We start from the raw sequence: 24,105 nt of genomic DNA, 5'->3' as shown, positions 1-24,105 counted from the left end.
GGGTGGCTACTTTAAAGAATCTAAAACCAAAAATATATATTTTGGTTTGTTTAACACTTTTGTGGTTACTACATGATTCCATATGTGTTATTTCATAGTTTCGATGTCTTCACTATTATTCTATAATGTAGAAAATAGTAAAAATAAAGAAAAACCCTTGAATGAGTAGGTGTGTCCAAACTTTTGACTGGTACTGTATGTACAGTGCATTTGGAAAGTATTCAGACTCCTTGACTTTTTCCACATTTTGATACGTTTTGTTGAATCGTTTTTTTCCCTCATCAATCTACACACAATATCCCATTGTGTGTAGCAAAAACAGGATTTTAGACATTTTTGCAAATGCATTAAATGTAAAAAACTGAAATGTCACATTTACATAGACCCTTTACTCAGTACTTTGTTGGAGAACCTTTGGCAATGATTACAGCCTAGAGTCTTCTTGGGTATGACGCTACAAGCTTGGCAAACCTGTAATTGAAGAGTTTCTCCCATTCATCTCTGCAGATCCTCTCAAGCTCTGTCAGTTTTGGATGGGGATCATCGCTGCACAGCTATTTTCAGGTGTCTCCAGAGACGTTCGATCAGGTTCAAGTCCGGGCTCTGGCTGAGACACTCAAGGACATTCAGAAGCCACAGCATGATGCTGCCACCTCCATGCTTCCCCGTAGGGATGGTGCCAGGTTTCCTCCAGACGTGACGCTTGGCATTCAGGCCAAAGAGTTCAATCTTGGTTTCATCAGACCAGAGAATCTTGTTTTTCATGGTCTGAGAGTATTTAGGTGCCTTTTGGCAAACTCCAAGCGGGCTGTCATGTGCCTTTTACTGAGGAGTGGCTTCCGTCTGGCCACTCTACCATAAAGGCCTGATTGATGGAGTGCTACAGAGATGGTTATCCTTCTGGCAGGTTCTCCCATCTCCACATAGGAACTCTGGAGCTCTGTCAGAGTGACCATCGGGTRCTTGGTCACCTCCCTGACCAAGGCCCTTCTCTCGTGATTGCTCAGTTTGGCTGGGRGTCCAGCTGATGATGGAGGCCACTGTGTTTCTTGGGGATCTTCAATGCTACAGAAATCTTTTGGTACCCTTCCCCAGATCTGTGCCCCGACACAATCCTGTCTCGGAGCTCTACAGACAATTCCTTCGACATCATGGCTTGGTTTTTGCTCTGACATGCATTGTAAACTGTAAGACCTTATATAGACAGCTGTGTGCCTTTCCAAATCATGTCCAATCAATTGAATTACCACAGTGGACTCCAATCAAGATGTAGAAACATCTCAAGGATGATCAATGGAAACAGGATGCATCTGAGCTCAATTTCGAGTCTCATAGCAAAGGGTCTGAATACTTATGTAAATAAGGTATTTCAGGTTTTTTATGTTTAATACGTAAAAAAAAAAGACCTGTTTTCGCTTTGTCATTATGGGCTATTGTGTATAGATTGATGTAGGGAAACAATTATTTAATCAATTTTAGAAAAAGGCTGTAACGTAACAAAATGCGGAAAAAGTCAAGGGGGTCTGAATACTTTCCGAATGCACTGTATGTATGTATGTATGAAAATACACAAAAATAAAAGGTGACATTCTGTACTGTTGCATTATARGAAACATTTAATCTCAAATCCAAAATGCTGGAGTATAGAGCCAAATTAAAAGTTTTAGCTTCTCTGTCAAAATAAATACTCAGGGGAGTGTACCTACTCAAGAATAAAATGTATTAGATTCTAATCATTTTCATAAATACACCATAGGAATCGACATAGAATATAATTCTAAAACACATTGAGTTRACGCCTTGGCTATACATTCAGTAGGACAACAGTTAGCTATGCACGACAGAATACACACTGGAAGGATTCAACCACCACTAATACAAATATTTCAACACAGTCCTTAAAACTATAGGTCCCAACTACTAAAACATATTTCTTTAATGACAGTTTAGTTTAGTGACATGAAGTTCCCACAATAAAAATAAAATTGCAACTCAAAGTCGTCAGTGTTTATTCAGTTCTTCTTATTTTTTTATATTCAAAAGCTTTTTTATGTTTGACAAATGAATTTCTTTAGTATGTTAATTTTAAAAGAATGGAATAGCTCTAGTCCTCCTGCCTGCTGGCTATGAATGAAGAGAAGTGTAAAGATTTATTTCTAGGATGTATTTGTTTTGGAGTGTTGACCTTTTCCTCACGATTGCTGAGAAACTCTCTTGGTTAGTAAGGATGACAGAGTAAGATTCTGGAACTGCCGGCAGCTTTAACAAAGGCTCATCAATCTTTTAAACAGAGACGTTTTCTTTTCCTCTGTGTACTGCTAATGGTGCTAAGGCCTTACAACCTTCCCTATTCAAGGATGCAGACATTTTATACTGGCAGGTAAGTCTATAACACTGGACTTTTATTTTTACGAGTCTCTTCGCTGATAGAGAGCACATCATAAAGCACATATCTGCAAGTTAGGCAGATGTATAGTGGCTACATAGTACCAGGTTAAATAGATGTATAGTTGGTACATAGTACCAGTTTAAGCAGATGTATAGTTGGTACATAGTACCAGTTTAAGCAGATGTATAGTTGGTACATAGTACCAGGTTAAGCAGATGTATAGTTGGTACATAGTACCAGGTTAAATAGATGTATAGTTGGTACATAGTACCAGCGTTAAAATAGATGTATATTGGTCACAAGTACCAGGTTAAATAGTATAGTTAGTGACATGTACCAGGTTAAATAGATGTATAGTTGGTACATAAGTACCAGGTTAACATAGAGATGATAGTTGGTACATAGTACCAGGTTAAATGATGTATAGTTGGTACTAGTACCAGGGTTAAATAGATGTATAGTTGGTACTATAGTACCAGGTTAAATAGATGTTTAGTTGGTACATAGTACCAGGTTAATAGATGTATAGTTGGTACATAGTACCAGGTTAAGTAGATGTATAGTTGGACATCAGTACCAGGTTAAATAGATGTATAGTTGGTACATAGTACCAGTTAAATAGATGTATAGTTGGTACATAGTACCAAGTTAAGCAGATGTATAGTTGGTACAATAGTACCAGGTTAATAGATGTATAGTTGGTACATAGTACCAGGTTAAGTAGATGTATAGTTGTACATAGTACCAGGTTAAATAGATGTATAGTTGGTACATAGTACCAGGTTAAATAGATGTATAGTTGGTACATAGTACCAGGTTAAATAGATGTATAGTTGGTACACATAGTACAGGTTAAATAATGTATAGTTGGTACATAGTACCAGGTTAAATAGATGTATAGTTGGTACATAGTACAGGTTAAATAGATGTATAGTTGGGGTACATAGTACCAGGTTAAATTGATGGTATTAGTTGGTACTTAGTACCAGGTTAAATAGATGTATAGTTGGTATATAGTACCAGGTTAAATAAGGATGTCTAGTTGGTACATAGTACCAGGTTAATAGGATGTATAGTTGGTACATAGTACCGGTTAAGTAGATGTATAGTTGGTACATAGTACCAGGTTAAATAGATGTATAGTTGGTACATAGTTACCAGGTTAAATAGATGTATAGTTGGTACATAGTACCAGGTTAAATAGATGTATAGTTGGTAACATAGTACCAGGTTAAATAGATGTATAGTTGGTACATAGTACCAGGTTAAATAGATGTATAGTTTGTACATAGTACAGGTTAAATTAGATGTATAGTTGGTACATAGTACCAGGTTAAATAGATGTATAGTTGGTACAGGAACTTTTCAAAGCAGCTATTTAGAAGAATAAATAATGTGACGTTAAAATACAGTAATTCACATATTGAAAATTAAAGGTGGATTTTAACAGTTTTCCCCTTTTTCAGGGAACATTTTGACTAAATACTATATTTTGGTATTCCATTTAATCTAAAGTAAGCCTTTTCGAAATGTTATCCTTTACAAAATACAGTGCTAGTGGCATTTTCATTACGCCCATATCCTGTACAGCCTCTCTGTTGACATATGGTCAGCTGTACAGACGGCCGGGTCAACGGCAGGGCAAAGGCAAATTGTTTGTGGCAGGCAGACGTATCCATAAGGACAGGATGTTAACATTCGTAGCTTTGTGTGAAAGAGAAGAAAGTGTCAAGGGGATCAATGGATTCCTTCGTAAAGGTAAGTGTTGGCTAGACATGTTCTGGCAAAATCCATCCCTAGGGGCTATGTCCCAAAAGGAACCCTATTCCCTTTATAGTGCACTTCCCATAGGGCTCTGGTCAAAAAGTTTATAGGTAATAAGGCACCATTTTGGGACGTAGCCCAAGTCTCTGTTATGCCACACATAATGCCTCACCAACCAGCACAAAGCAATGACCGTCAGGGCCAGCACTGGGATCAGCATTGGCAGGTGGATCAGGTGTGATTGATTCTGTCCTTAGACTGGGTAAGCTTTGTGTGAGAGACGATGAGTCCCTTATCAGTCATTCCAAGGAAGCCGATCAGTCATTGGCTTGGCTGTGATTCTCTTGGATGTGGACCAATGACAGCGCTGAACACTAGGGAAGTGGCTAGATGCTAACGCTAACACCAGACACTGACCGCAGGGTTACCATAGACTTACATGACATCAGTATACATTGCTGAACAGAATGCTTCACGATTAAACTCTGGATGGGGAGGAGCACAACACAGACATGTTATTGTTGAAACATGAGGCCATGGGATGGAGGAGTYCCCTTGTAAGTCACGTACAGTATATTTACAGTACAGTACAGTCAAATCTCACACAGCTCAGTAATGCTTTGACACTGATCAAATGGAAGCTGAGGTCTGTGGAGATAATGTATTGGTGCATAATATAGTGATATTATGCAGTAAGACAAATAGGTTTAACCACTACCGTTAAACAAAGGGAATTAGACATGGAAATGACTAGAAACGTGGACTGCACTGACAGTGGAGGGATACAGTGAAGACTTTGAGCCACAAGAACACACTWGTTTTTCAATGGTTTCCTGTTCTTAAGTGTATTAATTATAGGTCATCAGGTGTGTTTAAACYTGTAGATTTACAGTAGATCTACTGTTTAAACACTGCTTAAACGTTACACTTTGAATACCCATATTTGTGTTACATTTTKTCTTTCTCTACGTACTTGGTGTCTTTTTAGATGTCACTTCCCAGTTAATATTGAAATGAAAAGGTGTTGTTTATTAAAGATGACCCTTCATTGTCTGTYTACATGAACCGTACTGAAATGTCATGATTCAAACTGAAATGTGGCTATTTCACAAAGCATTTTGTATTGTGCTGTATTGAACTAATGGTATGGTGACAAACTGGTTGAATAATCTTGTTTCCACTTCATTTCAACAACAACAAAAACATGGATGATGTTGAATCAACATGGAAAACGAATTGGATTTGCCCAAAGTCATTAACTTATAACTTCAATGACATTGGATTTTTTTATTTTATTTTTTATTTTACATTGAATTCACGTTAGTTGACAACTCAACCAAATGTATATCAAAAGTAGATGTTAAAACGACGTCTGTGCCAAGTAGGAACTGTCAATCCTGGAGGTGAGGGCCCAAGGGGAAATAAACACCACACCAATTAAGACGTGAACAATTTAAAACAAACTGAAACAAAAGGCGGTTAACAGAATGAACAACAATCAGAACAATAGAAAACATTAATGCTGGTTCTAACCAACAAAGGAAAGAAACACAAGGATCTTGTTATCTCTGTGTGGTGGCAAACGTTTAACTACTTTTGAACATAAAAATAAAAACCCAGAAACCTTCGCTGGTATCAAGAAAACAAACTTGAGTGGTTTCAAAAAGTAAAGAAACATTCCTGTTGCATCCCATTTGAAAAGCTACTTTTCCCCTTAGTGCCGCTATGCTGATGAGATGTGTAGAGAAATAGTACACTAAACTATGCCTATATATTAATGCTCATTAACTTTATTTAGACTGTGGCTCTTAATCAATTAGGAGATGAATAATTACTGACCATAAGGCTGGTTAAATGTATACTCTGGGCTTTCACACATTTGATTGGTTATCTAACCGACTAGTCCGTGCAGGTAAATCCCTGCCCATGGTAATTACTGAGAAGGGACGTAAGAGAACAGTGAGGCGTTTACAGAGCAGTACACAGAGCTCAAAAACCTCACCAGGTGGTTGCTTGGTATGACGTCAGCCCAAACTCTAAAAATAGGAAAAGCATAAAGCTGCTTAGGTTTTCTCTCATGTCACTCTAACCTTTGTACTTAAACAAAGACAACGATCAGCTCAACAAATACACTGTAGTCGTTTTCACAATTATTCCATTTTTTTCAACAAAAAAAAGGCTCCAACACAAAATTCACAATTCATGTCAAACTGGAATAAGCTTGAAGTGTAATAATTCTGAAATAATGAAAAACATTTTTTTTTTTAAACAGATGAAAATGTATTCCTAAACTCAGCAATATCGGTTTAGTTGCATTGATAGAATCCAAGTACTTTCAAAATGCCTACAGAAACAATATATCATGAAACATTCAATCAATATTCTTCTTTCTTTTAGTTACCTCTGTCAAATTACTACTTAGAAAATGACCTGTATGTTGACAACAAAGATTACGTTAAATCTACTGTGAGGAACCTTCGTCTAACTTTAGGTATCTTTTCAATGGAGGAAGGAATTCACCTTGTGAATGAATGTAACACTGTGAGTTCATGTTCTGAAAAAGGTACCTGAGAACAAATTAATTTTAGTGCGTCTGGTTCATTTCCCCTGGCTGTGCGAATATTGAKATTGGAATAAAGTGTTTACCTGCTGCCTATTCGTCGGCCAGGACACTCTTGAAAACGAGATGTGCTCATCTCAAGAGGGACTCCTGGTCAAATCATTTTTTAGATAGAGATACAGTCAATTGTGCAACATGTTATTTGTTTCAAATGCATGGTTCTTTTTTTTTTTAAAGAACCAACCAGACAAGCACTTGCAGTCCAAGTCCATAAATCAACGAGACATCCAGCACTCATCATGACATTGTATTTTCCCTTGTATGAGACAAACCCCCCTTTTTTTCAAAGTCCAAATTAACAAATTCATTTCATAACACTTACTGATTTAGGATAAGTGTTTTTTAACAGCCGGCAGCCAGCTCTTGTATTGAAACGGAATATAATGTGACACATCTGTTGGTTGTTTCCAAAAGSCAACCTTATTCTCTAGTGAAAAGGGCAAATGTAAATCACGACCACCACAGAGGTCAAAAGGGCATACGTTTCAGAGGGTAGTGTGGACAGAATCTACAGGGCAATGGAACTGATGTACAGTACTATAGCCAGTTGGTCAAAGCTATGAGAGGAATCATTCACATTTCCAGAAGAAGGTACATTCAGCGCTATGACAACATACCATATTCGCCTAATAGGCACTGTGGACTATTAATTTGCTCTGATTGGTCTATCCCAACCATGTTTTATCGATTGATTGATTGACTTGCCTGTCACAATAGTATTGCAATGTTGAGTCAACACAAGGGGTGCAAAGCAATTCAATGACAACATGCCTGAGACACAAACAAAGATACCAACTCAAACTCAATAAACCAACAAAGAAGAAACAAACACATACCAGCTCAAACTCAATAAACCAACAAAGAAGAAACAAACAAACATACCAACTCAAACTCAATAAACCAACAAAGAAGAAACAAACAAACATACCAACTCAAACTCAATAAACCAACAAAGAAGAAACAAACAAACATACCAGCTCAAACTCAATAAACCAACAAAGAAGAAACAAACAAACATACCAGCTCAAACTCAATAAACCAACAAAGANCAAACTCAATAAACCAACAAAGAAGAAAAAAAAACATACCAGCTCAAACTCAATAAACCAACAAAGAAGAAAAAAAAACATACCAACTCAAACTCAATAAACCAACAAAGAAGAAAAAAWAKCATACCAACTCAATAAACCAAGAAAGAAGAAAAAACAAACAAACAGGAAATAAATACAAACCACAAGCTTAATCCAGGTTTGAGCCAACATTTGCACGCTATCGTTCTGCAAATTCAACTTGTTTTTATAAAAATCTTCTCACAGTATCTGTTATATTTAAAAGACACTGGGTACCTGTACACAAAAAACTCTCCTCATATCGCCCCTTTTTTGGTAATAGTTGTTGATAGTATGATAAAGTGCCTGAGCAAAATGAAAGTTTGTTATAGATAGAATTCACAATAACTTTCTGCTATTATTTATCAAATGTTTGGCCATGCAATTCAAACAAATGTCCCAGAGTTCCAGTTGAATACCCTCACCATACTTTATCCATGTGGTGATAAATATCCCCAACCACTCCTATCCAATTCCCATATTCCTACGGTAATGATCCATGACTCTTTAATGCTTTACGCTCATAGTTTCAAACTACCGGTTATTTGAATAACATTAGAATATTTGTTGATGTCATGTTATAATTGTAATGTTAACTTTAACATGCCATAAAGGATGTTTAGTAAGTAATCTTAAGATTTATACTTGATCTATTCTTTTACAGAGGGGGAGTTGGACGACTCCTTTCAATTATGTGTGATTTATTTAAAAAAAATCTAATTAGAATTGAATATTTGAAACGGCTAAGGTTTCTTTTAAATAATCTCCTTATAAGTTATTTTAAGTTATATGTTTCTCATTGGTTCAAACCAGGTGGGCCAAGTCTGGCTAAAATCCTTCAAGAAAGTGAACATTTTAAAGCAGAAAGTAATTGAAGAGAGGGCTAGGGATTAAATGGGGGCAAAATAATGTGTACATTATAAAAGTAGACCTCGCATGGAGAAACAAACAATTCTGACATCCCTACTAAGCTCACTTCAWAATGAAGCTTATCTATGCAGAAACCAAAAGTTGAGATAAATAATATTGCTGATTTCTAAAACGTTGCATACGACATCAGTTAACTTCAAAACTTCTGTCAAAATGTGAGACCTGACAAAAAGGCACTTGTAACGTAATAAATATATCTTACCAAGCCACCTGCTGTATTCTGTCCTTTAATAAAGATAAAAGATTATAGACTTTTCATGGAAACATAATGGCCGTCTTAGGACAAAGAGTACATACAGTACACACAATATGAAAAGGGTGCTTTCTCAATACGGATGCATTACCTATATGCATTACTAGTGCAATATTCTACAAGCATTAGATGCTATATGCTTTCTTCTCCTTATGAGTGTGTGGCCATGATGAAATGTGAATTTTATAGGCAACCTCTCCAGATAAATATCAGACAATATTTGTAGCATCAAAGCAGCCAATTGAGGAGAAACAGTTTAACCAGATTATATCAGAATATTTCCCAAATATTAATATAGTACAAATCTAGTACATTATGAGCATAATTATTTAAAAGGGAGAAGTTATTTAGGAAAAACAGCATAAAAAAAGATGCCCTGGTTGCATTACATACATGTGCCCCTTTTTTTCAGTCATTATACTAATTCTGTTTCTATCTGATTAATTGATTATCTTTCTTTATGACTTTAGTTAAATTGCCACTAATAACGGCAAAGTGTGTCTATGTTTCTCTAACAAATGAAAGGAACATGGCTTGGCAGGAACCAGAGTGAGAGGTGAAGGAACTGGCCGTGTACAGTAGCTAGGGTTACAACATTTAGTAGATTCCACAAAATGTCCAAGTTTTCCAGAAATCCAGGTTGAAGGATTCTCATATCTCCTGATTATTCCCTCCTGATTCCAGGAATATCCCATCCGAGATTACTGCAAAGCTGGGGAATTTTGGGTAAGTTGCCAGACGCTAAAGGGGAGTCATATAATGTCTACAAGCCGTGCCTGTCAAGCCGGATCAAGCCAGGTCAAGCCTGGTCAAACCTGGTCAAGCCTGGTCCAACTTGGTCAAGCCTGGTTAACTTTGAGGCCTCTGGCTCCCTGCCCTCCCTCCCTGGTGTCACATGCCCAGCTCAGGGCCCCTGTTTGGGGGCCAGGCCAGTCTATGGCTGCTCTGGCTGGGCTGGTCCTTGGGACGGGGTCGGGGTGCTGCTCATACCCAGGTGTGCAGGTGAATGGAGACGGAGGCACATGCAGATGAATTATAGCTTCCATCCACTCGCCAGAAGGGGTTCCAGTTGGGGGTCAACACCAAACCAAAGAAGGGATGGAACTGACACCCTCCTGGACAGACAGATCTGACACCCTCCAGGACAGACAGATCTGACACCCTCCAGGACAGAAATATCGGACACCCTCCTGGACAGACAGATCTGACACCCTCCTGGACAGACAGATCTGACACCCTCCTGGACAGACAGATCTGACACCCTCCTGGACAGACAGATCTGTAGTGCTGAGCGATTAACCAAAATGTTTTGTTGTTGTTGGTTATTAAACAACGAATTGACCGACGTTGGTTCAATTACTGGAATTCCATTTAGTTCGTTTTTTTGTGAGCCCAATCATTCACCAGAGAAATCTGAGAAATCAAGTCAAGAACTATGTGGAATTCTGGGCTGAAGGGGTGTAGTTTTCATTAAGCAAATATACAACCTTGTTCAGCGCAGAAACTTGGTAATTAACTACAATGACCATAATCCATTGTGCCGGTTTTGTCCGGCTCAGAGACATATCAGCGAGGAAGAGGCTAAGCGAGAGGTTTCATTCTCGCCAAAATCTGTCCAAAATAACGCAATGCTTTTCTATGGACTTACTTTGGACCTAAGCTTGTCGCCTGCCTTCCCGTCTTTGGGACAACAACTCCTATTGTTAGGGTGAAGACACGAGCATCTCCTCATTAAATACAGATCTCTGAACGGATACACTTTTACACCTGCTACGTTAGGTTAGATACCCACAGACCACATAGACAGCATGAGAGAGGAATGTACACAACGACGAGAGAGAGAGAGAGGGACAGAGACAGTTCATGAAAGTATACCTTATCTATTTTGAAGAACTAGAAAAATGATGTTGTCAGACAGCTCTGCAGCATACCTCGGCAGGCTAGCTAAATAGGATGACTGAAGACAGTACAGTATGGGGAGCACATAACATTAGATGGTCTGGCTGGCTGCTACCGTCGGAGCAGAGATGAGATGACGACTTTAAGGAATGAAAAAATAATAAAGTAATTAAATTAAAACTAAGTAATAAAAACCCAACTGAAATAATTTACTAGTTCATAGTGATTTCTATTGATGTCTACCCAATGTGGACCTGACCGAGACAATGGAATATTTTCAATGTTTTGGCAATTGAATGTTCTCTAATTTTGTCTTTGGAATTTCCATTAAAAAGCTCTAAAATCAATGTAACGTCATTATTTCATAATGCATTTAATGCCCCAAAAATAAATAATCAAAACCGAAATCGAAAATCGTGATAATTTTTAAATATTCGAACCGAAACCGAACAGACCTCAAAAAGCACTAATCGCTCAGCAATTACAAATCTCACACCCTCCTGGACAGACAGATCTGACACTCTCCCAGACAGACAGATCTGACACCCTCCTGGACAGACAGATCTGACACTCTCCCAGACAGACAGATCTCACACCCTCCCGGACAGACAGATCTGACACTCTCCCAGACAGACAGATCTCACACCCTCCTGACAGACAGATCTCACACCCTCCTGGACAGACAGATCTGACACTCTCCCAGGCAGACAGATCTGACACTCTCCCGGACAGACAGATCTCACACCCTCCTGGACAGACAGATCTGACACTCTCCCGGACCGACAGATCTCACACCCTCCTGGACAGACAGATCTGACACCGTCTCGGATTGACAGCGACATGCGCTGCCTTCCATTTATTAATAACACAAAACTATCAATGTTACACATGTAAACAATTATTGTAAAGATATGTTATCAATGTAAAACATTTTATAAAATGAAGTTAACTTGATGGAAAGAGAGAAGGAAAGAGCATACAGGCCATGCATCACCATGGCAGGCAGGCAGACAGACAGACAGACCGACAGACACAGTGCTGTGAAGGAGGGCAAACACTATGAAGACAGTCACATACACATGGCACGGCACAGGCAGGCCATGACAGTGCACCAATCCCCACAGTAGAGTAGCAACACAAGGCATGGTCACGGTCTTACCGATGCGGTCCAGGCGGTCGATGGCTACGGTCTCGAAAGCGCGGCGCATCATAGGGTACTCTTCTAACACCTCGTTGAAGTGATCCACGGAGAGGGAGAAGAGACGGCAGTAGGTGTCAGCGCGAACGCTCGCCGTGCGTCTTCCCTTCGTCAGGAGACAGATCTCTGCAGAAACAATACAACAACAAAAAACACACACGATAAGACTCTGGCTTTGTGATGTCACTGAAATAATGTCATATTTCTGTTTTGGTCATGACAGAAGGACACATTTCCATACACTTTCAAAAGCTCTGCAGTTATATTTTGCAGGGAGACCATGGGTCGGGTATCCTATATTTATCTCATCACTACTGGGTGTGAGTACACTCTTTCTAAGCACTTTCTGTTTCGGTCTCTATGCTGTCTAAGGCTTGATGGCCAAAATGCGTACATCCATTGTCAGTAATACATTATTTGCGAGTGTTGCAGATCTTTGACAGACACACAGGGAGGGAGGAAAGCGAATGGAGTGAAAAAATTACAGCCCTAACGAAGATCAGCTCTAACCCAACCTGAGGTGTAGAACCTCCAACATGGGACAAATGACCATATAAATGAAGAATGAAGTCCAAGGGTACAGCTGGATCTAATGCACACAGCCTTCACCGCTGCATTGTCACTAAAGCAGTGGCGAGTCAATTCATCACATTGTCACTTTGAGCTAATTATTCTGAAATCATTTACATTTACATTTAAGTCATTTAGCAGACGCTCTTATCCAGAGCGACTTACAAATTGGAAAGTTCATACATATTCATCCTGGTCCCCCCGTGGGGAATGAACCCACAACCCTGGCGTTGCAAGCGCCATGCTCTACCAACTGAGCCACACGGAACTGTCAGTGTATGTCCAGGCCCGGGCTGCTGCTGCTGCTGCTACTGCTACTGCTGTCTAGCATAGGCATGTACAGTACAGAGAGTCAACTGTATAGACACAGTGATTCTTGAGCAGACATCCTGACATCTCAACGATCATCGGGGATATTGCCTTTTAAAGTCTATCACCGTGCACAGGTATAGATAATCTGTGCTGGATTGACTCCCAGCCTGTATGTATCAAGTGTAGTTCCTATACTTCAGCTTCATATTAAAGTGGTAGACGACCTTTGTCCCTGGCCCTTACCTCAGACCTTCAGATGGTATGTATAACATGTTAGCCACTGGGACATTATGTGCTAGTTCTGTAATTACTGGACTCTGCCCTTGGACATGTTACCCCTCAAATTAGACGCAACTCTTGGATCTAATTCAGGCAACGCAAAAGATTCCCCCTGCTACAAGATTAACCRTGCTACAAACTACCGTGGGGTCAACCATCCTAATAGACCTATCAGAAAGACAGCCACTGAGAAAGTAAACCCATCTTGTGCTCAGTGGCTAGCTGATGCTAGCTGACGCTAGTTTATGAAAGCATTCATATTTATTGCTAGTGTGTAGACAAACATGTCCCAATACCGCAATATCTTCTTCAAAACAATAAGTCATATAACTCACAGTGAAAGGGACATGAATTCTTGGACGTTTGTTTGAGGACAATGCCCTTGACATTCACAGCCTAGATTTCTACTGTGAAAAGCGTTAGCTGCTATAGAGCTGCCTGCCATAGCCTGCAGGATGTGAAAACAGGACTCCCAAACTGTGAGTGTGAACAAGGTGTTAGTGCTGTTATAATAGAAAAAGCTCCTCATAAGTGCGATCTCTGTTGGCACAGAGAGAATCCATGTGGTGCTATAACACTGAGCATCCTATTCCTTAGGGCTCTGCTCAAAAGTAGTGCATTATATAGGAAATAGGATGCTATTTGGGACACACTACCATACCATACCCCCTCCGTCTCTATAATCGCTTCACACTAAAAATAATGAGCTAGCTTAAAGAAATAAACTGAACAGAGAGAGAGAGCAGAGATAGAGCAAAGAGAGAGAGCAGAGATAGAGCAAAGAGAGATACAGCAGAGATAGAGCAAAGAGAGAGAGAGCAGAGATAGAGCAAAGAGAGAGAGAGCAGAGAGAGAGCAGAGTTAAAGCAAAGAGAAACAGCAGAGAGAGAGAAGAGAGCAGAGATAGAGCAAAGAGAGAGCAGAGTTAAAGGCAAAGAGAGACAGCAGAGAGAGAGAGAGAGCAGAGATAGAGCTAGAGAGAGAGAGCAGAGAGAGAGCAGAGTTAAAGCAAAGAGAGAGCAGAGAGAAGAGAGCAGAGAGAGGATAGAGCAGAGAGAGACAGCAGAGAGAGAGAGAGCAGAGAGAGATAGAGCAGAGAGAGAGCAGAGAGAGACAGCAGAGAGAGAAACAGCAGAGAGAGAGCAGAGAGAGATAGAGCAGAGAGAGACAGCAGAGAGAGAGCAGAGAGAGAGAGAGCAGAGAGAGAAAGCAGAGAGAGACAGCAGAGAGAGAGAGAGCAGAGAGTTGGAAATACATTGCAGCAGAGAGCAGAGAGAAAGTTGGTTGCAGCTGTAGTTAATTGTATTATCTGACAGGTGGCAACCCAGAGGAAAGGAGGAAGGTTAGCAGTTAGATGCCTGAGTTGGCGAGAAATTAGAAGGTGTTTCTGTCACTCTCACAAATTAGTGGACAATCAGTTAGCTTAGCTCTCCTGTCCTCTGGGTGCTTCCCAAATAGCACCCTACTACCTATACAGTACAATACTTTTGACAAGGGCCCATAGGGTTCAGGTCAAAAGTATTGCACTAGGAATAGGGTTTGGGACTCAGATTCTCTCTCCTTCAGGGTGGACAGTGTGGGAACAGAGCCCGGGCACCCAGCACTGTACAGTAGTTATCTGGACTACAAGCTGATCTGGGTTTACATACTATTAGAAATCATGTCAAATACTTTATCTAGGCTTGATTGAGCTTGACTGGCACAATGGAACCAATAAAATAGTCACAAGGAGTGTAAACTACAAATCACGCCCATCTGGCACTCCTGTTAGGCTAGAGCAAACGCTCAACAGATTTGAAAGGTTTCAAATAGTATCTGAACCCAGATCTGGTTGGGATGGGGTATAGCCACCCAGCCTTGAGGCGCAGACATCTGGACAACCTTGGAAGTGTGAGACCTGGGAGAGTGTGATTAGCACGCTAACTCTAGCTAGTTTGTCGGTACAACAGTGTGATTTGCACGCTAACTCTAGCTAGTTTTTCGGCACGACAGAGTGATTAGCATGCTAACTCTAGCTAGTTTTTCGGTACGACAGTGATTTGCACGCTAACTCTAGCTAGTTTGTCGGTACGACAGAAAGTCAGACTCAGGAGTGATTAGCATAGCGTTCCTGGTTAGTTTTCCATATTGGTGTTGGTTAGATTTACTTTTAGCATGCTAATACTATCCAGTAGCATTGGGCGTAGCTAGCCGGCTTGCATCAGTGTTATGGCCAGGTCCTCTGTCTGTCTTTGGCTAGATCTGGGGCTATGTTATGCTGCTTGATAATGTGGTTCAGTGGAGGGGAAGTAGTGAGGCTCCTGACTGGACCAGCTGCTCTCAAGTCAGCTCACTTCCTAATGCCGTACTTATGCAACGACCAACAGAGAGGGGGGGGGGGGGGGGGTATCACTACCCACCAGATGGGCAGCAGGCCGGAGCAGGTGGCTGGCATCAGCATAGTGGTAACATGACCGGGCTCACACACACACACACACACACACACACACACACACACACACACACACACACACACACACACACACACACACACACACACACCACACACACACACACGAACACACACACACCCTTCATGCTGCCTCAAAAAGAGTGGAGGCTCTGTTTCATTTCAATTTGATTTCTATTCCCGTTTGGGGCTTACAGTGCACACCACCATCACACACAGCATGCTGCAACTAAACACAATTCACTGGTGACAGGAAATAACCCCAGGAAATAAATATATAGGATATGTCCCAAATAGCACCCTATTCCCTATATTAGTCTAGGTCAAAAGTAGTACACTATATAGAGAATAGGGTTCAATAGGGATCTGGTCAAAAGTAGTGCACTATATAGGGAATAGGGTTCTATAGGGCTCTGGTCAAAAGTAGTACACTTTATAGGGAAGAGGGTTCCATAGGGATCTGGTCAAAAGTAGTGCACTATATAGGGAATAGAGTTCTATAGGGCTCTGGTCAAAAGTAGCACACTTTATAGGGAAGAGGGTTCCATAGGCATCTGGTCAAAAGTAGTGCACTATATAGGGAATAGAGTTCTATAGGGCTCTGGTCAAAAGTAGCACACTTTATAGGGAAGAGGGTACCATTTGGGACACAGCCATAGTGTGCAGAGCAGGAGCAGGACAATTATAATATGCACAAAACAATCCCTAGAGGGAGCCTCTAACTGTCCCCTCGCTGTGACCCGTTTGGATTACAGCCTTCATTTGCCCCCTGGTTCACCTTCCAAAGTCACTGGTCTCTAGGTTGCCACGAGTTTTGCTCATAAAAAGCTCAGGCACCTCTCACTGCAACTACTTCTACTATTCGTCTCTGTCACCTGGCTGCCCTGCCAACTGCTATAAAACAATTGTTGTGTAGAATAGAATAAAATAGAATAAATACTTTATTGTCCATTGGGTTAGAATGGAAATGTGTCGTTTACCTTTTCCCCACAGGTGTGTATGAGCTGCCTGAGAGGACCAGAGGACCAGAAAATCATAAAATACTGTAGAGTACCTGTGAAATGGTCTCTATAAAATACTGTAGAGTGTACCTGCGTAATCGTCTATAAAATATGGGGGCGTTCGAAGTAGGCTATCAGAGTTGAATGACACATTAGTGAATATTAGGCAGTCACAACAAAAACGATATAACGTCGGACAGCTTCTTTAAATTAATTCATTTGGAACTTCTTTTTATAAGATGTCTTTAATAAATCTTAACAGAGTTACCTGAACAAGTTCGTGCAGTCACAATTATACCCCCTGCAGCTTGATCTGACAGAGATACACAGTGTGTAGTTAATCACTATTGACCAACTGCTGTTAAATCCAATTACAGCGGGACTCATTCATTATACCCTCCTATAGGACCCGATCTTAAGTTTCTAGTTACTCCCCTTGGTCCAATATGTCCTAATCAGATGCAGCCCTGTCTACTGGAGTTAGGGTTAACCCTACTGTCTACTAGAGTTAGCGTTAACCCTACTGTCTGCTAGAGTTAGCGTTAACCCTACTGTCTACTAGAGTTAGCGTTAACCCTACTGTCTACTAGAGTTAGCGTTAACCCTACTGTCTACTAGAGTTAGCGTTAACTCTACTGTCTACTAGAGTTAGGGTTAACCCTACTGTCTACAGTGTTGCATTGACATAAAGGCTAAACAAAATCTGTGAAGTCATACTAGTGGATTAATCATTTAATTACAATACAGTACATTTGCTTATCTGACATGCATCAAAAGCAAGGTATGATTAAGTTTTTTGATTGCTTGGCTGTAGTTACCTGTTTTTAATTCAATTAATAGTTTGGGCTAGAGGACCAACGGTATTAAATAATTAGATGTGAGGTTGTTCAGACAGCTGGGGCGTTTGAATGAAAAAAATCCTCCACTGATTTGTTTTTTGATTCACCGCTTTTTCCTCCCCAGACAGGCCATATCTATCTGGAAGATTGCACGAGGCATGCAAACCACACAGCCAGAAGATATTCTTAGAATCTTAAATCGTCTTTCTGTGGGAGGGGGTGAACTTGGATTAAATGAAAAATGTAACATCACATCCCTTTTCTAAGAAAAGTTCAAACATGCTTCTCTCTCTTTCATGACATAAATGAGACGCCTGAGAAAATGTGGCAATGTAAACAATTGCCTTTAAATTAATCATTCGATGGCAAAATATTTGATAGTTCTATATAACGTGCTAGGGAGATGGGGGGGATTACTTCCTCAATTATGCAAAAGGGACATTCTCAGTTGGCTGCTGCTGCAGAGCCCAAACGGAGCAGAGCAGATAGCCATACAACCTTTGTTTGTCCTCTGGGTGCTCTGAGCCCTGATCCCGAGCTTGGCTTGTCTCCCCTTCAACCCCCTCTACCCCGCCTTCCACCACCCCATCCAGATGAATTTTATATCATTGGAGAAGCTAACTCCCATCCCCCCCCAAAAAATGAATCTACATCGGCAGTGATGGGCCTTGACAAACATTGAAAGCAGAGGAACTGAAACTGGAGAGATACTGTTGACTGAGTGTTGCATTCATATTCACTGTATACCCAGTGCTTAATATGTGTAAAAACAGGATATATCTAAATGGATGGAGTGGGTCTGAGTATGCATTTAAATGGGTTTGTCAGGGGCGGTTTAAGAAATGCTCTCTTTTCATGTTTAAGCTTGTGTCACGTTCCTGACCTGTTTTCTGTTGTTTTTGTATGTGTTAGTCGGTCAGGGCGTGAGTGTGGGTGGGCATTCTATGTTATGTGTTTCTATGTTGGTTAATGGGTGACCTGATATGGTTCTCAATTAGAGGCAGGTGGTTTTCATCTCCTCTGATTGAGAATCATATTAAGGTAGGTGGTTTCACATTGTTTGTTGTGGGTGGTTGTTTCCTGTGTCTGTGTCTGTATGCACCACACGGGACTGTTTCGTGTTTTCGTTCGTTTGTTGTAGTCTGTTCCTSTTTCATGCGTTCTTRGGTTTTATGTAAGTTCTTATGTTCAGGTCAGTCTACGTCGTTTGTTGTTTTGTATCAATTCAAGAGTTTTTCGTCTTCGTCTGGTTTTGTTAAATAAATTACTATGTCCTATCACAACGCTGCGCCTTGGTCCAATCTCTCACCACAAGACGACCGTTACAGCTTGGTACCTGTTTAAACACTTTGGCTCTGTTTGTCAAATATCCATTTCCAATAGAGAAAAGGTACTGCAGGTAACACACACACACACACACAAAGTCTTTATTTTCCCTACATACCTCCAAAGTAAGAGCCATCAGTCAGCTTCATCTCTTTGTTAAGCTTGGTGATGACACTGGCCACGCCATGTTGGATGAAGTACATCTTCTTGCCCACGGTGCCCTCCCTGATGATGTAATCGTTYGGCTGGAACACCTCGAACTTCAGCTTGCTCAACATGCCCGTCACGAAGTTGGGGTCTGCGTTGGCGAACAGCGGCATGGTAGCCACCAGCTTCCGACAGTTGAAGTTCACAATTTCCTGGGGGAAAAAAGATAGAAAAAGATAGTTTTAGATAAATATAAATAATAAATATTGTGAAAACTATAAGAAAGGCGTTTGACAAAAGTGTCCCTTTCTCTGATGGATATGAACGGTATCTGTCAATTAGGGCAAATTATTTTCCTGTCTTGACCCCCTGCTAGTCCTTGATTACATATAGCTGCTGTCAGGCTCGAACATCAGGGCAAATAAAAGTGGTGATAACGGATAGCCTTGGCGAGTTCTCCAATTACTTTTTGTTATTGGTTATATCAAATGCAAGTTGTTATAATACTCTAATGGAACACGTCCAAGTTCAACATGCAATCTCAATATTCATCATGTCTCTGCATTGGAATGGATGTAATATGTACAAAAACACTTTTCATCACTCTTTGGGGTAACTTTTGGTGCTATTGTCTTTGATGATGATGACCATGACCTTAGTCTCTTCAGAAACAACAGGAGATTGTTTGTCATTCAGGGTTTGTTTGAGAATGGCTCTTCCAATATTTCAGTTTGGTGCTTGTCTAAAGAATAAGGAAAGTGGTACTCTAGAAAATGTGCAGAAACTTGTCTCTGATGATGATGATCTTGCCCTCAACAGAGGGCAATGATCTCTCTGGTTATCTCAGACAACAGGAGGAGATTGTTTCTTATATGGGGGTCTGTTAGTGTTTACTGAGCAGTGCCTGCCTGCCTCCCCTCCTCTGTCTCTGTTGCCATGCAGACAGACTGACAGACAGAGCTTGGCCTTCACTGTTCCACTAACCGCTTACTCACTTCCTGTGAGAGATGATGACTCTCCAATGGAAGCATCTGAGCCAAGGATACATCAGCCAATCTCCTGTTCGGCTGAGTTTTGTGCTGCTCAGTACTGAGTCAACAGCAGCAGTGGGTTCTGACCTCAATCATGCACAACGATTAATGAATTAGATGCTCAGTATTCAGCCCAGCTTGGCCAGGTTGGAGCCCCACTAGGGAAACAATCTTTAGACTTTATCTATTTAAAGCAGAAAACCTGTCCCGTGGCAGCGGTGCCTGGCTGTATAAATAGCTGCCTAGCTGCAATGAAACGATGTCCGACCAGCTGCAGAAATTGTCGAGATGAAACTTTAACTGTTTTCTCACCATAGGATGAACATCATCATCAGCGCCCACCCACACTCTTCCCTGATACACTGCCTTCAGAAAGCATTCATACCCCATGACTTATTCCCACTGCTGGCTTGCTTCTGAAGCTAAGCAGGGTTGGTCCTGGTCAGTCCCTGGATGGGAGACCAAATGCTGCTGGAAGTGTTGTTGGAGGGCCAGTACGAGGCACCCTTTCCTCTGGTCTAAAAAATATCCCAAATGCCCCAGGGCAGTGATTGGGGACATTGGGTGCCATCTAATGGGACATTAAATGGGTGTCCTGACTCTCTGTGGTCACTAAAGATCCCATGGCACTTATTGTAAGAGTAGGGGTGTTAACCCCGGTATCCTGGCTAAATTCCCAATCTGGTCCTCATACCATCATGGTCACCTAGTCATCCCTAGCTTACAATTTACTCATTCATCCCCCCTCCTCTCCCCTGTAACTATTCCCCAGGTCGTTGCTGTAAATGAGAATGTGTTCTCAGTCAACTTACCTGGTAATGGGTAATTAGATGGGTTAAATAAAATAAAATTCCACATGTTGTTGTGTTACAGCCTGAATTCAAAATGGCTGAACTTGTTTTTTTCTTTACCCATCTACACCATACCCCATAAAGACAAAATGTCCTGTGCTTAGCTCCATTCCATTTATTTTTTATCCTTAAACACTCCCCAGACCTTAACGATTACAAGCATACCCATAACATGATGCAGCCACCAGTATGCTTGAAAATATGTATTGGATTTGCCCCAAACATAACATTTTGTATTCAGGACAAAAAGTGAATTGCTTTGCCCCCCCCCCCCCCCCCCCCCCCCCCCCCCCCCCCCCCCCCCCCCCCCCCCCCCCCCCCCCTCGGTATTACTGTAGTGCCTTGTTGCAAACAGGATTCATGTTTTGGAAATGTTTTATTCTCTACAGGCTTCCTTCTTTTCACTCTGTCAATTAGGTTAGTATTGCGGAGTAACTAGAATGTTGTTGATCCTCCTAAGTTTTCTCCTATCACAGCCAATATACTGTACTCTGGAACTGTTGTAAAGTCACCATTGGCCTAATGGTGAAATCCCTGAGTGGTTTCCTTCCTTTCCGGCAACTTAGTTGGGAAGGATCTTTGTAGTGACTGGGTGTATTGATACACCATCCAAAGTGTAATTAATAAGTTCACCATGCTCAAAAGTATATTCAATGTCTGCGTTTATTTTATGTATTTTTCGTCTACCAATAGGTGCCCTTATTTGCGAGGTATTGGAAAACTTCCCTGGTCTTTGTGGTTAAATCTGTGTTTGAAATTCACCGCTCGACTGAGATCATTTGTATGTGTGGGGTACAGAGATGAGGTAGTCATTCAAAAATCATGTTAAAAACTATTATTGCACACAGAGTGAGTCCATGCAACTTATTATGTGACTTGTTAAGCAAATGTTTACTCCTGAACTTAATTAGGCTTGCCATAGCAAAGAGGTCGAATACTTATTGACTCAAGACATTTCAGCTTTTCATTTATAATTAATTTGTAAAAATTCAGAAAAACATCATTCTACTTACATTATGGGGTATTGTGTGTAGGCCAGTGACACAACATCTAAATTGTATCCATTTTAAATTCAGGCTGTAACAACAAAATGTGGAAAAAGTCAAGGGGTGTGAATACTTTCTGAAGGCACTCTATGTCTGGTTGTCTCTGTTGTGCTGTGTGATGCCTGCTGTGATATACTGAGCTGAACATAGCTGAGCTGAGATTAACCTATCTGAGCTGAGATTAACATAGCTGAGCTGAGATTAACCGATCTGACCTGAGCTGAGATTAACATAGCTGAGCTGAGATTAAGTTTCCAGTTTCAGTGGCTCTTTTACTGCTAATGTCTTAAGGATTCTCAGCTCTTTGTTCTCTAGGGGACGGAGAGAAGGAAGCATCGTTGCCGGGTTTAAAAGACTTAGGAGCTTTCGCTTTTCCTACCATAGAAGCATGAGTACAGAAACCTAAAGGATGCATTTTCGCTGTAGAATAACTCTTACCTTAACCGTGTTGGCTCTAAATTGGCTTGTTACCGATGTTGGTCTTATCTGTGTTATGAGAATAATGCTGCTAATGTGCTTTTGGAAGATGGACTGGTAGTGAATGGTGACTAAACAAAAGCTCCATATAAGTGTCTCGGTAGCCTAGGGTGTTAATGCTCTGGGCACAGCGCTCCTATGGTGGCTGCCTCCCTTGGGGTGTTAACATGTGGCCCATGATTACATAAACATGCTCTAACTGTGTTAATGCTGTCATGTAGGTTGCTAACGATACGCTGTGGTATGAAGTCTCATAATAATTGCACTCCGCTCATGTGCTTCTATCACCTGTGTTAAGCTGCCCAATTTTGTTTTCCTGTTTTTCTTATCTGCATCCGTGTTTATTAATTGGAGTGGCTGGGGTTCATATCGCATAATAACAATAGAAAAACTGCCTGATGATGTTAAATGCTGGCTCCCATATGCTCTACATTCTTAGAAAATTAGTCGATTCCAATTGTAGCTGTCATTTGTGCTACTCTAACCTCTTGAGCAGTAAGTTCCTAAACCAACGGTTGTTTGTATGATCGCCTCAGATGCCATATAGCACTGCTCGTGGTGACTGTATGTTTATTAACAGTGCTGGATACATTGATTTGTAGTCGTTGTACTTTTGCAGATATAAAGAATTTAAAGGATGCATATCATTGAGACACAAGACTGATCTTTTCTCTACACACACGATATCGTAGCTCGTCAATGTTTTCTTCTCTCTCCGTGGTTGGTATCCATGCCACTCCGAACTAATGCACTAGCTGATTATTGAATAAGCCCACCATTCACTAAAAAATATGCGCCTGTTATAGGCATCTATTTGATGGTGCTAATTTGTTTACAAGATCGCTACCGCCGATCGACTGTGCCTCTTATCTTAGTGGTTCACATATTTTGTCTTCACCTTAGACACTCGTCAGATGTTCATGACCATTACTCTACACTTGTGTTAATGCTGCCATGTGCTCTACTGTGTTAAGCTGCTTGGTTCAGCTGTTTAGTGATGTGCTCTACTGTGTTAATGCTGCCATGTGCCTCTACTGTGTTAATGCTGTCATGTGCTCTACTGTTCTGTGTAGATATATGGTTTCCTGTGTGTGATCTACAATACTGTGGAGTCTACCCTTTCCTTGCTGGGCCAGGCAATACTGTGCTCCAATATGTCTCATTCTGGTTGGTGACTTAATGGGGTTACATGAGAGACATAGGCAATTACATCCCTCCTCTTCTCTTCTCCTCTGTCCCCTCTCCTCCTCCTCTTATCCCTCATTTCCACCTCTCTCCTCCTCTCCAATCCCCCATCTCTGCATCATTAGGCTACATGAGAGCCCTTATCTGCTCATACAGAGAGGGCAGCCAACTATGAAGCAGGTAGAAGGTTGACAACACGAACAAAGACAGCCTTAAATTGTCACTGAATTTAAGAAACTTAAATGTATCTTGCCTTTTTTTTTTTTTTTACTGTGACTGTCCGGCTGTATCTGATGTGACATCATGTTCCATGTAGGCCTATATTGTACACTTGTAAAGTGATGCAGCCTGGGAACACCTCATGTGTCTGTCTATTGGTTCGCTTGACGTTTTAATGGCCTCTGTATTGTCAAGCTCTGGGAACACCTCA

General features: G+C 40.9%; 1 protein-coding gene across 1 annotated transcript in view; it reads right to left on the bottom strand.

Moving 5' to 3' along the window:
* Positions 1-24,105, bottom strand: part of LOC111981996 (potassium/sodium hyperpolarization-activated cyclic nucleotide-gated channel 1) — a 177,531-nt gene that overhangs the window by 7,144 nt on the left and 146,282 nt on the right. The window contains 2 exon segments of the mRNA XM_070449585.1: positions 12,124-12,288; positions 19,057-19,297. Of these exon segments, the coding sequence (XP_070305686.1) occupies positions 12,124-12,288; positions 19,057-19,297 (406 nt within the window).

This window comes from Salvelinus sp. IW2-2015, linkage group LG20, assembly GCF_002910315.2.
Source record: "Salvelinus sp. IW2-2015 linkage group LG20, ASM291031v2, whole genome shotgun sequence".
Taxonomy (NCBI): domain Eukaryota; kingdom Metazoa; phylum Chordata; class Actinopteri; order Salmoniformes; family Salmonidae; genus Salvelinus; species Salvelinus sp. IW2-2015.
Note: the sequence above shows the minus strand (reverse complement) of the source record. Positions and strands in the feature narration are given on the sequence as shown.